At 43.5% G+C, this 18,468-nt stretch overlaps 1 protein-coding gene across 3 annotated transcripts in view; it reads right to left on the bottom strand.

Moving 5' to 3' along the window:
* LOC118421458 (tripartite motif-containing protein 45-like) overlaps positions 1 to 18,468 on the bottom strand; it is a 34,025-nt gene that overhangs the window by 2,148 nt on the left and 13,409 nt on the right. The window contains exons 3-6 of one of the 3 annotated variants that reach the window (XM_035828756.1): positions 1,529 to 1,658; positions 931 to 960; positions 503 to 617; positions 85 to 217 (exon numbers count right to left, since the gene is read on the bottom strand). In XM_035828756.1, coding sequence (XP_035684649.1) covers positions 85 to 217; positions 503 to 617; positions 931 to 960; positions 1,529 to 1,658 — 408 coding nt within the window. The remainder of the gene's footprint in view (positions 1 to 84; positions 218 to 502; positions 618 to 930; positions 961 to 1,528; positions 1,659 to 18,468) is intronic. The other 2 variants (XM_035828757.1, XM_035828759.1) reach the window with 2 other exon arrangements.

Raw genomic sequence — 18,468 nt, 5'->3', positions numbered from 1 at the left:
TACGAACACACACACACATCCACACACATCCACACAAACACACACACTCGCAGGCACACAAACACAGACGAGCGCAATACAGACCAGTACCTGTTACAGTCCCACCACACCCACAGCTGATGTCCTTGTTCCCCCCGCTGGAGCAAAACGTGCAGCAGTGAAAAACACCGGTGTGAGATCTCCACTTCGGCTTTACTGAGACCGTGAAAGGACTGCCCTATAGCACGATAGAAGTACAATTAGCAAAAAGTTCATTCATCTTATCAATAAGCTTTGTTCTGAAGAATCTAGCTAGGAATTAAGTAACATAAAGTAACCCCCCAAACAACGGATACAGGGTGTTTGCGCGTGGAGGCATGGCATGTACACCCAATGATGTACATCTTATTTTAACCTCCTTGGTACATCCAAGATGGCGTGCTTTTATATTAACCCACCAACATGGCGGACGCTAAACTCCGTCAGAATCACGTGACTGCGAATATCCCGCATTTTCTAATACCTGTATATGTTGCCCTCCTACTGAAACGCTGACCAGGTAGTGTCCGGACTCGTCTGCCGTGTAGGCCACGTGAAAACTCCCGTCCAGCCGGTCGGATATAGCCACCTTGTTACACCTGCAACAACAGATATTTCTTATAAATTCTTATCCTTTAACTGAGAAACAGCATCTTGGAATTTTATCAAATCATTAGGGATGTTCCAAACATTTACCGAGGGATTGGGCAAAAAAAGTGATTGAGGCTTAGGGTGATTACAGAAAGTAAGATACTAATAGTACGTAGAATGATAAGTGATTGGTAAAGCAGTTGCTGCCGCCCCATCTAGCGGAAACCTTTGGAACAGCTCTCACAGGTCCTCGTCACTGACTCCCATACATTTGCGAGAACCCCCACCTTTTCAACGTCCAAACCCCCACTATTCGCTCACCTTTTTCTCAGCCAGGGGAATCTCAGAAGTCTGCGGGGAAGGAGAGAGACACCTTTCACTACTTTGACACTTCTTTGACAGTTATGTTTTGTGAACTGTCGATATAAGGCCCCCCTCCCAAATGACATGACGTTCGTCTTCATAACTAAGGGTCGTCTGTTGGAACAATGAAAGGAGTGGGGATGTGCACCGTTGAAGGCTATAAACAGTCGATCATTGAGGAGATATGGGTACGTAACACAGGTTTGAAAATATCTTGCTATAAGGTACGTCTTGAGTGAATGATAAGTTAGACATGAACAAATGCATGTACAATACATAGGTAAAGGCTACTTCACTTTATGAAGGGTACTTATATATTGACTAGGTTGAGAATTATTTCCAAGGTCGTCTAGACATGTTCTCATACACAAGTGACATAACGTATTGCTGAGACAACTCTTTTGTCAGGTCACGGGTCAATTTTTGTGACGAAGGCTGAGGCATCGTGTACTTCACTTGTCTTTAATACAGAGGTGGTTTAGTGACTGATCTAAATACAACATTGCAACGTCCATCATCTATGAATGAAACGGGACGTTTCCGCCATTGGACGCACTTAGCGTTCTTGTTCTTCTCGATGATGTCGACCTTCATGTCGTCCCCGCCCCTGCGCCACTGCTCCCCGTCCCTGTCCCGCAGCGTCACGGCAAACTCCGCCTCCTGACCCTGCCGCGCCACGTACAGACCTGCGGGAATAGGGGGAGAAACATCATCAGCATGGGACTCACATACTAATAACAATACATTGGTGATAATAATAATAACTTTATTGCAAGTTCATGCCCGAAGGCTAATTGCAAACAAAGTAAAGCAGTTGTACATTTAATTGTATACTTAACAAAGAAGGAAAATGAGATTTGCAGATAAACTAAAGGGGAAATAATTACATTCTATACCAAACTCTACTATAGTAGTTATTTGATTTGTTTCACTTCCTCTCCGAATGCGGTGGGAGATGAATTGTCCAACGTTAATGACAAAGAAACAATGACACAGAGAAGGTCGATTTAAATCATGGAACCTCTCGCGTGTTCCTTTCTCATGATCATGTGGAAGCTGAACTGTCTCCCAACAGAAAAAAAATGGAGACGGGCGACGGTACCGACTTCCGACCATGTCATCTCTTTGCTTGCGTCATTTACCAATGTCTCGTACGCTTAAGATTATTTGGCTCAGTTACCTTTAAGAGGGAAAGAGGTTCGTGGAGAGTTTCGTCATTGTGAGAAATATTGACAATGAAATAGCGCCGAAAAAATTGATGTTGTGTATCACTTTCATCTTGTTGGGGCGACCAAGTCTAGCCTGTAGAATTTGTTAAAACCGCCAGGTGGTGTTTAAATCACACCAGATAAGTGCAAGGGCACAGCGTGACATTCATACTACTTGACGATGGATTGGACTAGATTGTGCATTTGGTTTTAATTCTGTTTTAACACCGAGGAACTGGACGCTGTTACATGTTAACTATGCCAAAAGACAAACAAAATGGACCGGCTTCACATAAAATCCCATGAAGGTCACGCGATCCATGTGTGTTCGTGACACTGAGGGATGTAGGGGTAGCGCCTGGCAAAACAACCCTTATTTTCACAGATTTGAAGCTTCGAGTCGGACTGGACGGTATACACTGGGGGTAGAGGTTTGAAAAGCCGATTTAGACTAACGATTAGCAAAAAAAATAACAACAGAATTCCCTTATTGAATGTGAAAGGTGGACGGTGTTTCAGTCCTAAGCATATGTAACTCGTAACCACTAGGTTCTCGTATACCTCACATCATTACACTGTCTATATACCACACCAGTCTCAAAGTCGTTTTACGGCAACAGCTTCTTCCCACGGACTGAAAAGTTATGGAACCCGGATTCTCCCTGACAAGTCTTTCCTCTCGAATGCAACACACAATTAGAAGAATTCTCCTAGGAATATTGTCACCAATGTCTTTCACCAACGTTAACTTAGTTCAGTGCTTAGAAGTTATCTCTTGTTCTAGCAGCCCTTCAACTGGCTTTGTTGCGTGGAGTAAAATAGACATTTTCTATAAAAGAATGGACCATTTGTTCTCTTTGAAAAAGAGAAGCAGTGCTACTTGTAGTCCACTATTTATCATAGACATAGTTCCAAGATAGTGGAGTGGAGATCCTGGGATTGATATAAGACTAGATAAAGGCACTGGAGGGTTCCTTGAGACCAAAGGTTGGTCACGTTATCAATAAAAGTGTCTGTGCGAATCTCAGGGGATGAATTGCAGACTAAATATCGTTAACGATGTATAGAAAAGCCTCTTACGGTTTGGCACGAAACCCTAGTTTCGTGACCTTAGGCTTGTAAAGAGTTTTGACGATTTAGGCCGATAAAAAGTATACTACATATGTCAAAGCCTCCCCTCCCCATTCACCTATCCATGAGTACAACAAATATGTTCTAAACCGGGGCATTAGTTACAGGGCTCTGGTAAAGTTCTGTCGAATCTAAACCAGACTTTTCCTCGCCTCTCCTGTCACCATACCAGCCCAGCTGATACAGTTTCTAGTACTTTAATCGCATGAAGTCCTCTCATTAAGAGCCGAGCTAACCCGCGGGATCTCTGCAGACGACGTTTGGTGAGAGGTGCGGATTTTCCTCCTTGATTGGAACCAGGCAAGGTCAGACAGGTTAACTTGCGGTCATCATTCAACTGCACTTCTGAGACTGGTGGGTATACGGGGCACTGGGCACGAGGGCATTCCTAACCTGGGCACGAGGGCTTTCGTGGCCTTGGCATGACGGCCGAGCGCTTGGGCACAACTTTGTTTGGCACCGAAAGGTGCGGGATGGATTATAATCAACTTGACTGAGATTATACTAAATCAACAAGAAGATCGGTATGGATAAGTATTCAAACCGATAACTACAGACTGTATATTGAATACGGTGGTTTCCGGTCTCCGAACGTTGTAATTTTATGGTCATAGTTCTCAAATTTCCACAAGAATTCTGCCAATGACGCTACGATGCATTTACGTGGCCCAAAGCACCTGGAGAGTTGGCCGGATCGTTTTGGGTCAGACACATTCTAAAGGAAAGGTCAGATATTTCAATTTCGGTACCAGATACTGCAACCGGCCTTGAGCGTTTTCACAGATGTAAAACAGTATACGTTATTCCTTTGAATCAAAGCTACAAGAAACTGCTGTTCCTCGACATTCTCCCCCAGCGTTCTAAGAATCTGAGCTGTGCGTGTAGTGATTAAAGACCCTACCTCCGTTATCTTGCACTTCTTTGTAAATACGGAAATATTAGGCCGCCATGTTTAAATAAACCGAGTGTCGACAACTCCAACAAACGATTTCTCAAGATAAGAGAAACATACTTAAAGGGGCTCTGACGTAACTGTCACAAAACAAACATTGCCGAACCACACGGTCTGGTTCTGAACTTCCAGACGTATAAAGCTGCCGCTCTCATAAACAGTTTTCGCCATAAAAGCTGTCGTGTGTGGTCTGGTAGCATGGACGCGTAGGTGGAAAACGACAGTCCGTTCCCCCAAGTACAACTTATTTACGTCCCTAGCTGAAAGTGGACGTTATTCACAAATCATGTCGGCGTCGGTTCCTCAGAGAGCGATGATAGTTCTGCGAGTGATATAAGCTGATTGCTACCCTTGTCCTCTGTCATAGATCCGGGCCAGGGGCGTACAGCTGATAGAGTAGTTCTTTCATCTGTTCTTTTCAGAGGAGCCGGCCAATAAATTCTACATGGGTAGGGTTCGGCAGAAAGAACACTTTTTTTCAAAGTATTTCACGCACACATGTTCAAACGTGAATGAAAATGCTCGACACGAGTTATACTGTAGTTCAACACTGTGTGCGGTAACTATTGTTTCTCTGAAAAATATAAACTTTTACCAGCATTCGTATCAATCAGGATTTGGCCGTACAAGTCAAATTTGCCACAAAAGGTTTTTAGTTTTGATGAGAACGATGTAAAACAGGCCACTAGGGCTAAGGAAGAGATTGCACGGCAACACGCGAACTTCCAACAAAACAGAGACACCTGGTGTGATTACGGTAAGCCGAGTTGAAGCTCCACCACAGGTAATCCCATCTTCTGCCTAATTCATATCAATCTCGGCACGTCCTGAAGCTTCGAGACAGGACACAGGGGATCAAGGGTAAGGTCACGGGCAACTCGGTTGACAAGGTGATCTTTTTCTGAACATGACCCCACTGTGTCAGGATGGACCTTGCAAAGACAATGGTGTTCATGTCAACACTCGAATCTGTTAAGATATAATGAAGACCTGTCCAGTATTAGGGTCCCATTCTAGTTCAAAGTCGGAAAACATGCTATAGTTAACAGTCAATGGCAAAACAATAAATAATCTCCTTACAGAAGAACCGTCATATAACCTATTGCAGAGGAGGGGGGCGGAACAAAAGAAAATGTCATGAGCAGAAAGGTCGTCCAAATGATACATGCGACGGTGCCAACAGACGTCTACATATCGCTCTCTATAGAGCTCGTTCCCATAGCCTCTGGCACTCGTGGCACTCGTGCCCAGGGCTTCCCACTTGTTTGAGCCCATAAACAAACCTAGGACTTCCTTATATGGGCAGAGATCACAACCTGACTGGTGTAACTGAGAAAGGAACATTGTGAGAATGAGCAACAAAAATCCGTGGGAAACGTAGGCATGGCATACGGCCATCACCCCTTGAGCGCCCAAACCTCCCAAAAACTAACCCCAGGGCTATAATCTACAACTGCAAGCCATGATTTCGACACAACAATCCTCGTCAGCTACAGGGCCAGGTGCAACTGCTTTTGGTTTATGATTGGCAACTAGACAGACGACATATCACCGCATACCCTGAGGCAAATTAGGGTCACTCTTCGTTTTCATCCTTTACTCATGCATTAAACATATATAATGTACATTTGTAGAATTCTGTTTCAAATCTACTGCTACAAATTATGGGGCATCAGAGGGTGTACGTCGGAGCTCCTTTGAGGAAATGTATATTTGCTCCTAAATTTATAGTTGTAGGAAGGTCTCTGCTTTTAGAGCCATACAGAGAGTAGGACGTGGTGTTGTAAATCATCTGTACCCAAAAGGGTAGAGCCACGTACGTCTGGCGATAGTAAAAAGTTCTTGTTCGTCTCGACCATGACCACTGACATCTTCAGACACAATTCATCTCCTCTGTGAAGAGAGTGAGGATCGAATTTTGGCTGCCGACCGATTGGGAGTAAGTTAAGAATACCTCCGACCAGAACAACCCAAGTGGGAGTCCTGATGCCAGGGCACGTGATTGATATCCGAGCGTGTGCCAGCTGACGTGCTACAGCGTGAGAGATGAAGTTATCGCCGCAAACGATACTTAAGTAATAACGTGAAGGAATGAACGTCCTTGCCCCTGGCCGTGAAGATGTCAGGCCGTCAACATAAACAGCAACCTGCCGTTCTACTGGTACCATCATGGTATTTCAAGAAAACGTAACCATTGGTTTATGCCAAAATTTGGAAATCTTCTTTTTTTTCAAGCCATTATTCTTTTCCCAACATTCGCATCGGAGTTGGAGTCTCCGAAGAATGTCACCCATAAAAGTAAGACAGTGTGGCCTCAGACGTATCCACTAAGGGAAATGGAATGTAACGGTTTTTACGAGCACAGGTCTCCTCATGTTTTACATCAGTTTGGTGATCTTCTGATGGTAAAGAGTCGGAGTGACGGTCTAGCAAGAAGAAAGCGCTAGTCCTGAGTTCAACCTACCCAATGTCATGTCTTCATTTGTTTCGCAACATCGCTGTTTCTGAATCACAGTGGTGTTATCCTCAATTTTAGTTGAGGTTCTTCCCGCACTAACTTCGTTGCACAACGGTATAAAGACAACCGCTCGGAAATCCACCTCTCTTTTTACTCAATGACCGTAAGTCATTTTATGGCCCTCCTGCCTAATTAACTGGCCCACCAACTTTGATGTGCCATATATTGTTCTTGGCTTGCTATATTCCAGAATGTTCAACAGGAAGTGGAGCACAATACTCATAAGTTGGTGTCAGACCATACAGATATCACCTAAAGCTCATTGATATTGAAAAATGAATATGATAAGCACAGCTATATTTTATCACTTTTAGGCTCCAAGCGCTAGCCCCAGGAACATATTTGTGACACAAATATGGTATTTATGTATTCATGAGAGAGCATTCTACAATATTCAGCCTGTCCCACACTTACTAGTGTGATTTTAACAGAGATATTCTTTGATATGTTCAAAATATTATGAAAAATGGCATATTTGCAATATTCATGCAAGCCTGACAGGTAACTGGAAAGGGGAACAACCATGGGCCAGGTTGAACATTGAAGTGCAACATGTGTACTTTCCATACATGTCTTTTGTGACAAATGAAAATATTGCATAAGCTAGCGCTTTTACGAAAGAAAAAAGATGACAAAATTTCAAGTTTGGGCTACTCTAAGGATGAAATGTGACACGTTTGTTTTGATAAAGGAACAATATGGCCAATTAATTTGTTTACACAACCCCCTGACAGTAGGACACCATGCTCTCATAGGCAAACAATGCGGATTGTTCACACCTTTACCTGGCAAGGCATATGTTCCAGACACAGCTTGGCTTGGCTTGGTTTGGTTTGACAAACAATAAACAAACAGCATTCGAGTATCTGAAGTTACTTTTAAACAAATGCTGGGTCTCCAAATACAACATAGTATACACAATTATTGCAAATACCTGGTTAAGGCCTGTCATGTTATACGATTATCAAATGGTGTGATATGATCACAGCAAAATGCATGATGTCAAGGTTCTGTTCTGAATATCCTTGATAATATTTTGTGTATCCACAATTCTACCAAACCAGACATAACCAGACAGTTGCCATCATGACTGTTATGATTCAGTAATACTGAACTAGTAATAGGTGTATTGACAAAACTAAAAAAGGAGACTTTTACATGTGGCTGTATGTTCAAATTTGAGGGTTTTAAGTGTAAAACTTGGTGCCATACTGGCAAGCTAACTATAATTGTACATGTTACATGATGGGTAAATGGCCACAACTATGTGCACGGTAAAATAAAATAAAAAAAGATCATACTTTCGATAGTTTAGTCTGAGTTTAGCATTGACGTTATTTAGAATCAAGGACGTTATATCAAATTATAAAACATATAACTTCCTTGCAGCTGGAATGAATCTAAATTGCAACACTGGTTTGGTACTGTTTCTAGTGTTGCTTCCTGTGAGTAGAATTTACTATAAAACTGCTTTGGCAAATTGATCAAGACACAAAGAACTGCAAATCTAACAAGACAAATTTAGGATACTGTTAATAAAGTACCAACTCAGTAACTTGCAAACAAGAAAATATCCGAAGTCTTTGTTTGGGGGAAAGATCGTGGCTACATTCTTGTAGTATGTATTTTGGGGTGTCTAACATTAGTAGGTTTATAGAGAAGTTCCAAAGCTAAAAAAATCAAATGCAAGTGGATGCTTTCTCTGGAGAGCTGTAACTTACATATTCTAAGATATTTGCAGACGGGCAGAGTAAAAATCTAGCAGTGCCTATCTACTACATATGAAACAGTTAATGCTCAATACACATCATGTTGTCATTCCCAGACAGTACTGTCTGAAACAACCCGGGGTTCCAGGTAACACTTTACCTGGCTTGGTGGAACCCCTCTTGGGATGTTTTCACACTGGGTGGAGAGGGGGCAATTAGTAAACAATGGGGTAACTTGGGGTCAAAGGTGGTTGCTATGTGTTGCCAGGGGAGCCAACACCCACTTCGCTGGGGGTCTCAAGAAATGACTTACGGTCTTTGAGAATTGTCCCTTGCCTTTAAAATCCTCCACCCTTAACATGATTGATACTAAGTCTTTGACCCTGTCACATGAAGTGCACCAAGAATCCAATAAAGCGAGTGGAAACGTGCCTGAGCTCACCCCGTGACATACACCGTATAGGATCAGGCTGACTGTCGCGGACATGTGTTCCCAGGGATCGGCCAGGGCAAAGGTCCTAAAGCCGCCGACACTGCCGAGAGACCGACACAAACAAGAGGCTCAGGAATGAAACTCTCAAGTTTACTAGTCTCTTCCAGACTAACTACGCTGGAGAATAATTTGCCAGTGGAGTTTTGCTACCAGAGAGTTAGCTTTGGGAGGGAGAACATTAACCATTAACCTTAGCGTGGACTGACTCCCCTGGCCAATTTCCCGATTTTTTTTCCGAATTCTACTATTCCTGTACTCTCGTAGGACGGCCTGGTGTAGGCTACAAGTTTACAACGCGACAGGAAGTCGGTAAGAGGAAGATCCAATGCCATGCCAGGCACACACAGAACGGAGATTGGTAACCAAGGTCTCCAATTAAGAACTTTTACTTCCAACTGGTTTGTCCACAGGGGGAGACCAAAAGGTTGATCAGGCTGGCTGGCATCTGGAAGTGGACAAGGGCAATGTTCAAGGAGGGGTGTAATTGTCCTTGTATACTTCAAGAAGTCATGACATTCTTCGGCCTTGAGGATGGAAATCTTCTTTCTATTTCTGTACTTTCGCTACATTCGTTACAATAAGCAAGTATGTAATAAGCGATGGTTTATTCGTACCACGACGCCATTCTATAGATCTCTCTGTTATACAGATTATAGCTACCGAAAGTGCATGGTCAACGGAGGAAATCATATCGTGCTATGTTTTACTGAACTTTAAAGGTCATTTTTCCTTTTCAAGCTTATAAAGATTGCTAAGACAAGTAGATTTTCTACTCGATACTGGAGAAGTGGAACTGGACAAGAGAGCTCAGTGCCGGTAATTCATATGTTGAGAGATCACCGCAGTTCTTAGAGTTCAAAGAGAAGTCTAAGAAGGTGGTGTTCTGTCTCTCGTCTTGGAAGAACCCCTCCCGTGACGTGACAATGTGTCGCACCAGTCTGTGGGAGGATGTGTGATTGAAATTGAGGTGTTGGCCGCACGCTGGCAGAAAGATTACTTGTAAACACAGAGTCATGGGCTGCACTTGAACTCTTGTCTGGGCCGTCCTCCACAAGGCGTGAGCGACTCAAGCACCACATTCAAGTGTACCATGTCTAGTAAGTGTTTTCGAAGTGAACCGCACGCACATCACCGTTAATATTCTGCCTTCTGACGGTGTGCTACTTTAAGTTCGCGCACCCGGAACAGCTTTTCATCCTCAAGTCACGAAAATCCGACTGCTGGGAATAGAAAACATCTCTCTGGCGAACTTTAGAGACGTTTAAAATCAAGGTCACCGCCTGCAAACCGGTAGGATTTAATCTTTCCCTCAAGGGAAGTCATCACTCACATAGAACAGCTTCTATGAGCCAAAACACGTTCACTGGGAAACGCTGATCACTACCAATACTTGAACGAGTTATCAAAGTCAAGAAAACATCTGCTGGTGATATAAAAGTAAGCTGCATCTGTTTCTTGCATTTAGTTTGCGTCGTGTTAGATCTTATGAACTTCAGCAGGCTTTCGGGGCGCGGTATGTTTCAGGGAACCTAACAGGCCCTTCGGACATACCATTGGTTAGACGCAAACACACGGCTGTTGAATTGAGCGGCGCTTACGGCTTACCACATCTAAAACACATTGACAGGACAATAGTACAGAGACTTTCGTTTTGGTCCACAAAGGTACGGATAAGATTCTACTCATTCTAGCACAATATCATACACAAAGACAAGCATACACCAAAGCCTCTTGGTCCGTCCCTAACTGTCACCACGTCTGGTAATCTGGACAGCTTCCGTCTTCGTGTAAGGTTTATTTTGCCGTGTAATGGTGCATCCGAGAGGGAGTGTCGACAAAATGCATTTGGTTCTAGCTAGGTGGTGTAGAGATAGCCACCTTCAAGCATGTATAAGGCAGACCGGTGCACAGAGGACCGCCTTACCGATGATGATGACAAATATATTGACGGGTTATTTCTCCAGCTGCGGCAGAGAGGGGGAGGGAGGGGGGCGGTAGAGGAAGGAAGGTGCCGTAAGTCAAATTGCTGCTGGGCAAGGCGTGTCTGAAATGTTACCCCTAGCGTTACACGAGAATAAACAGGTGTTAAAAAGAGCCAATACCGTTTGATCTTTAACGTGTAACGATACATTGTAATCAAGCCTCGGTCTGCTTTTCGAACAAAGCTGGATACCAACCTTAATCATGAACTGAAAAAAGGATGCGGCTTTCAACAGTTCAATGGCAATGCCCTTGGTATTTTCTGTTTCGACAGGACAAAAGCAGACGAAGCAAGTACTTATGTGCGCCTAACCATTATGTAGCATGTTGTAGTATCTTATTTCTTTAAACTAAATTTTCCCACTATAAACTGAATTTACCACTTGGTGCTCAGAGTCCTTCACCTTGTATGACGTCATAACAGTACAAGGCGACAGTCGTTGGACAACAGGTAATTGATATACGGAAAGGTCTGAGGTACGAAATGTCCACAAGGTGGCCGTACATCCTGGTACTTGTGGCAGGGGACCCAGGAAAGAGGTTGCAGGAAACGTTGGCAGGTTGAACGGAATTCCGAGACAAGAGACAAGACCTGATAAGGAAAATCGTCCCAGCTGGACTTCTATTATCAGACAGACATAACTCCACCCTGTTATTAGCTCATTACACAGACGATTAGGTGACTAATGAAGGTCGGATGAACTGTAAAGTCTGCAGAAATAACCCAGGTTACCAAGGTCATAACGACCTTGCAGGTCAACCAGGTTCAAAGGGTTCGAAGCGCTCAGTGTAGTGCATCGCCGCCATGTTTATTTTGGGGGCGCGTAATTCTGCATCAATTCTGTCCTCTGTCCTCAAACCAGATTGGTCATTACTTGATATGTCCAACACATCTGGGCTGCATAAGAAGCTGAAGGAATAGAAATTGACGTTGAGTGACATGTTGACATAATTAATGACTGGAAGTCTGTTGCCCAGTACACTTATCTGTGCCCCGGTCATGGCAGTGCCAAGCCGAGACGGTACCTGTCTCGTTGTTGCATATCTCGAGTTGTTGAATGTGGGGGCATTGCCAGCTAAATCTTTGGTCAGCGAACTGAGACAATTCATGCCATGTGTGTTTATTCAAACAGCACATTTATATTTCCAAAGCAAACCGAAAAACATGAAGTAAAACAGTAAACATCATAGATGTATTTTTTAAACAACATATCAAGACTCCAAGAACATGATTGTCACAAATGTTGGCCAGATAAGATAAATGGCCCAAACATTTTGCTCAGAATTGAATTTACTCCAAAATTGGCTTAAAACCATGTTTTCCTAGCCTCCCATAATTGGCATAAATGACTTACTACTTGCGGTATTGGCTAATCTCCAAGGTGATCCCACGGTAGCATAAGATAGTATCAAAAGCTGACAAAGGAGTGTAGCCGGCCTAGGGGTTGGCTACATCGACAGGTACATTGGAGGTAGCCATTGAATGTACACTCCTAGGCCGGCTACACTCACGGCCAGCTTTTGAATCTACCTTATGCTGCGCTACCGTAGGATCTGCTTGAAGATCTGGTATTGGCAACGTTCGTCCCTGCTGTCTAAAAACTGCCCTTCCAAAGCAAACTCCCCGTAAGCCTCCGGATACACAGGATCTGTCGGCGCTGCCGGTGGGCTTCAGGGGTCAGGAACCACCACGGGCCGTGTTTGTTGTGAAGCTACCGACCGACTGTCTTTGTAACATCGCGTACTGTTACAGGAATGTTGGGGACGGAAGGAGCCCCATGCCTAGTTTAAATGGTTGGAGCTAGGAGATGGCGCCCGAGAGGAGGGGGGGGGGGGGGGTATGGGGGCGGGGGTCCACTAAGGAATACGGAGAACAGTCCTACTGTATTTGGATACAAAACACCAAACCAAACCAGGTGTAAGGTTCAAACCAAGAGAGAGAGAGAGTTGATTATACAAGAGAAGTAACATGTTTTAACCACACACTATCACACGATAAATCAAGAAGCTGATGACATATTCTATCTTTATGTAATCTATTAGTGATTGTGCAGGATGCTACATAATTGGTATGTGAGGATCTCATGTATTCCTTTATATGTAAACACAAGTAGACATCTCGGTTTATTATTACAACGACCTATAAAACCCAGCCAATAGTACACGAGGACGCAATGAAGGCCTTTCATTAAAGCATCAGCTAACTGTCATCATTGGTACGACTTCTAGCATTTCCGGCCATATAAGAAAACGTCTCTTGCGCGCTAACCCAGAATGACAAGAGAAGTGGCAGCCCGTCCCAAACTGTTAAAGAGTTAATTCAGTCATGAGTCTTTAACCTTGAGTGTCAATCCTTTAGGAGGAAATGCCCCTCGTTGCCTAGCAGCCAGGCAGAAACCCTTCATATGATCCTGTAGACTGTATCCACCAGGACGGATCTCTGACAAACTTAAACGGGTAAAAGGAGCGAAAAGCACGGCTGAATACATCGTGGGGATTCGGTGATGCACGAATTGTTAGTGGGAAATTGACAGAGCCACGTGCTGCACGTAAACTGAGATTGCTAAGTTGCCGAGAGGATTTGTCAGCTTATAGAATACACCTGACAAAAACACCTACATGAAACATGAACAGGCAATGCGAGCTGCATTGGCACTGGCTACGACTGAACTATGGTGGAGAAAGAGTTGTTATTCTGAGAGGAGCACACTCATTCAAAATGACATTGCCATTAAGACAGTGTTCATCTGTTAGTGTTCTGCACATCTTCTGTTGGTTTGTAACTCTGGGAATTAAAATCAAATTAACAGTAATGGTACGCCAAAAATAGTTACTCAAGCAACTGGATATGGTTTTGAAACGGTCAGACGTTTCGGAAAGAATCCACTTTCCTTCGTCAGTGACACTGAAGTGATCTGCAAGAAACAGGTCTTTTATACTCTAACTATGAATGAAGACAATTTCAGATGTCCAATAGGAAAGGTTGTAAGACAATTCAGACTGAAGACAATTTGGATTCCAAAGAAAAGAAAGCTAAGCCAAAGTCAAGCTGAAGACAATTTGGATTTCAAAGGATATCAAGGCTAAGACACAGTTAATGCAAATGAGTCAATTACCTCCTGATGTTTTAGTTACAGGAGCTAAAAGTTTTGTTGGCGGGGTGGGGGTGGGGGGGGGGGTGGTAGTGCTATGTCCCAAGTGCCGGAAAGTTCCATGCGTAGCCCCCCTTTTCTGTTGAGGGTGGCTACTCATTTGCATTAACTGTGTCTTAGCCTTGATATCCTTTGAAATCCAAATTGTCTTCAGCTTGACTTTGGCTTAGCTTTGTTTTCTTTGGAATCCAAATTGTCTTCAGTCTGAATTGTCTTACAACCTTTCCTATTGGACATCTGAAATTGTCTTCATTCATAGTTAGAGTATAAAAGACCTGTTTCTTGCAGATCACTTCAGTGTCACTGACGAAGGAAAGTGGATTCTTTCCGAAACGTCTGACCGTTTCAAAACCATATCCAGTTGCTTGAGTAACTATTTTTGGCGTATCTTATTACCTGGATGTCTAACCTACATCGACGTAACAGTAATGGTAGTCTTTATTGTTTAACTAATAACACTATGGCAAAAATGTTTAATTTTCACTATACATAATTTTCTCAATTAGGTACAAACAATGAACGCCATTCGAGGTGTACTTAGTTAGAGCTAGGCCACGAGTCGGACACAAGACAGGTATACACATGTGATACAACTGAATGATATAAGACAGGGCAGTTTGAAGAACTGGCCATTGATACCATAGCAGGACGCAAGGTGGTAGTTTGGTTGAAATAAAGTTGGCAGAGATGTCTGAATATATAATTACAAAGGCTGTCTGTAGTTTTATTCTGTTGGTGGGAAACAGTGGCCTTTGGTACAACAGCTACCGTTAGATAGTGCCAGTTGTTGATTATGGTATTAACGTTTTTCTGTGTAATTTTCAGTCAATGTATTCTGTGAAAGGAATCTGACATAAAAGGCAGATATAGTTAGACAGAATTAGAGGAGTAATTACTCTTCTAACATAAACGTGTTTTAAGAGCTTTGCCGATCGGATTCTTTTCATAACTGTATCACTCCAAAGCCTGTCTTATCAATTGCTGTGCGAAAACAAAGCCATCTATATCCACCCAAGGGAACTCACATAGTGGAACATAGTCTTCAAGACATCGAGAAAGGTCAAGGTATCAAGAAGGAATCTCACAGGGACGGGCATGTCCGTGTCAATCAGGGATGAGGCAACCCAGTTGGAGTCACGGGCGGTCAGGGCAGCTGACTGTCCGGGCAAGATCGCGTGATGCCCTGGCGTGATAGGGGCGGCTAGATAGAGGTGGGTGGGTCAACTCTGTCATCGTGCCAATTTATACCTTATCCCCGGCACAGGGTCCGTGAAAGAAAAGATATCCCCATCAACAGAAGCATGTGTACGTCTGTAGAAAATGTCCATCATTGTGCCCCGGAATCATGCACCGTGGCATGGCCCCTGCACCTTCTGTCTGAGGATATGACCTATCCCCGTGACCTCTAAGCACCCAACCGGTAAGAGGAAATGCACCCTACAAGCGAGGCGCTCATTAAAATCACCAATCGCTGCTGTATGTCTCTTTGAATAAAAGGAAGTCACCTCCTTCTGTTGGGCTTTAGACGAAAAGACTTGGCTGCTATGGTGGAAGTTAGAGGCTAGTTTACAACTCTTACAGCCGCCCACTCTTCTGTGTATCATGCATAACGCTGCACCTGTTTTTGTAAAGAAATACGACCTGAAATAGAAGCCACTTTTTGCCCTCCTTTCTGTCCATGGCAGGTAACCAAAGAAATTGCTGACCTACATCTGTTCTCATTTGACATGTGTCCATCATTAGCGTTCGACTTTCGAAGAGAAGACCAACCCAACGAACTCTCTGGTCGAGTATGTCATAGCGTAGCTCTGCGGTAATTAAAACAAGATCCATGTCGGTCATTACACTCTCCCAAGAATTGTTTCTTGGAGATACAGATTCAGAAGGTGATAATGACCGTGAATAGGCTGAGCGATACAGATGTGTGTTCTGATCTATATTTAGATTGGATGCCTTAATGGTATTGCCAATAGCCCCAACATCACAACTATGAGATAAAGGGAAGAGAAGTTGTCTCATTCGGTATTGATAAATCAGCCGCCCTAGTCCAGTACTCGCGCTCACGATCTCTGGATATGGCCAGGCATGCTAGCTGACTCTTCCAATAAACTCCGGAGTTTGGGGAGAATAATTCAAACTGGCAGGGCAGTTAAATCAATCTGCCATGGTCGGGAAAATGGCGGCGCGCGGCCAAGCTGTCGCGTCGTTGAATTCTCGTGAGATGTGACGTTGATTGACAAGTGGCATCAGTCACAACTTAATGTCGTCATTTTGGTCCGTAGCACGACCATTTTAAGGGTTTTATTTCTATTTCATACACATGTATGCAATCAAATGGTACAAATGTTGTCTTTATTTTGTTTTGTTGAGCAACAACACTGTTGAAAACGACTGAGAACAGCGAACGAATGTCACATTTGACCTGGACATGGTGACCTAAATTTTATTTGTTTGAATGTGGACTTTTTCATCAAACTTTGCTTTCTTATGACAACATGACGTCAACTTCAGTCCATAGCAGGCATGAAGTAAGTGCGTGGGAATGACGGATTCTTTCCTGTTTACGTCACCTGAAAGACAGTGATAAATAGTAACATTTATCAAATGTAAGTTTAATTCAAGCGACCCACCGAAGCTTCAATATACAACAGCTGCTTGCTTCCTGATTCTAAAGATACACATTGAGACATTTCTTTCTAAATGGCCACATTTTCATTTGAGAGAGAGAGAGAGAGAGAGAGAGAGAGACAGAGACAGAGAGACAGTGAAAGAGAGAAAGAGGGTACTATTTGAGACACACCCCTTACAAGCTGCATTTTTGTTGCTTTAAGCTGACCATTTAGCTTCGAGATTAAGAGCATACCATAAACTAAGAGGGATGTTTCAAGTTAGAGCTAAGGATCCTCGTAACGATGAAGGTCCATCAAAGGTCAGTCAAATGACCCTGGAGCCAAGATGGCGACATTTCTAAGCCGGTCTATTTATCTTCATGAAGGTGATCACTGATGGTACGATGTGTACCTGGAACTTCGGAATCCTAGTAATCAATGATCCACGAGTTTCTCCATTAGAGTCGAAGTCATCAGATATGTGTACACCTCAACCGTTGATAAACCATTAAAAGAATATATGTTACGAGATCTTCAGCACTGAACCGCTTGGCATTATAGATCACCTTAGACCTCGACGTGGGTTACTTTCCAGTTCCGCAGCGACCCCCAGAGGGGCACGTAAATCACCTTTTCCAAACACAAAGACTTTCGTGTACATTTTCATTCCACCGAGAAGCAGCTGTGGCTTTCGAATACGTGTAAGAATGTGGTTATTTCACAAGAACCGCAAAATGCCAACTAGAGACAGTACCGACCGCAAAGGGGATTCAGTTGGCAATGATGTGGTTCAGTCCCGAGATACTGCCTGGAGCATTCGTCAAAGCACCTCTGTCTTCAACAGCCAGATAGCCGAATGCTGCAGCCTACTCAGGTTGGAAATTTGGCGATACTTGTTACTCCAGAGGAGTGTCAGTGAGTGACCTGAAGAACTTTGCTTCTGACAGGGGTGTACATTTAATGGACGTGTCTATCTCTGTTGGCAACCAGGTTGAGGTTGTTGAATAAGGTTGAAGTCACAAGATGTAGGACTACAAAAATATCATTATTGAAATGTTAACATAAAGTCAATTATATCCAGCATAGTTTTACTAAAGATGTATCTTGCTTATCAAAGATAAGTCTTACTTTTAGGGTGTGGAAGGTTACAATGCCGGACCGGCACATCCCTGTCACGCTGCCTCATTAGCCAAGCAACAGAATTTGAGGTTGCGGCCCTAACTCCCATTTGTGAATACAAAGTGCTTGGTGTCTAAGCAACGGAGCAAAAAGCTGCTCTCCAAGATCTTCTCGAGTGTCATCAACTATCATTCCCCGCCTCGTCCGGCTCTGAAGCATTTTTGCAGCATTTCTCACTCAGTGTCGTACTGAAACAGCAAAGCATATGTCGACTAAAAGACGAAGATGCTTTTGGACAAGGAAACTGACACAGACAGACAAACTCAGGTCTGCTGTCCATTGGAGATAGCTGGCGGTTATTCTGCAACATTCTCCACATACTGGCACGGACTGGAGAATCCCACAAGATGAACGATCAGTGCTGCAAGCGCTCGGTCCTGCCAAGACTCGTTACTACACAGGGACAGTTCGTTTACGTCTATCTTAAAGATTGACAGATCGAAGTTGTCCCTCTTAACCACTGCCACTCATAGACTCAGGATATACACACCACCCACGTTCCCACAATACCAAACGCACTTCTTCTTTCAATACTCATTCTAGTATACTACAGACTTGCCATTTG

The sequence above is a fragment of the Branchiostoma floridae genome, chromosome 8, assembly GCF_000003815.2.
Source record: "Branchiostoma floridae strain S238N-H82 chromosome 8, Bfl_VNyyK, whole genome shotgun sequence".
Taxonomy (NCBI): Eukaryota; Metazoa; Chordata; class Leptocardii; order Amphioxiformes; family Branchiostomatidae; genus Branchiostoma; species Branchiostoma floridae.
The sequence above is the reverse complement of the archived record's forward strand: the minus strand, read 5'-3'. Positions and strand labels throughout refer to the sequence as shown.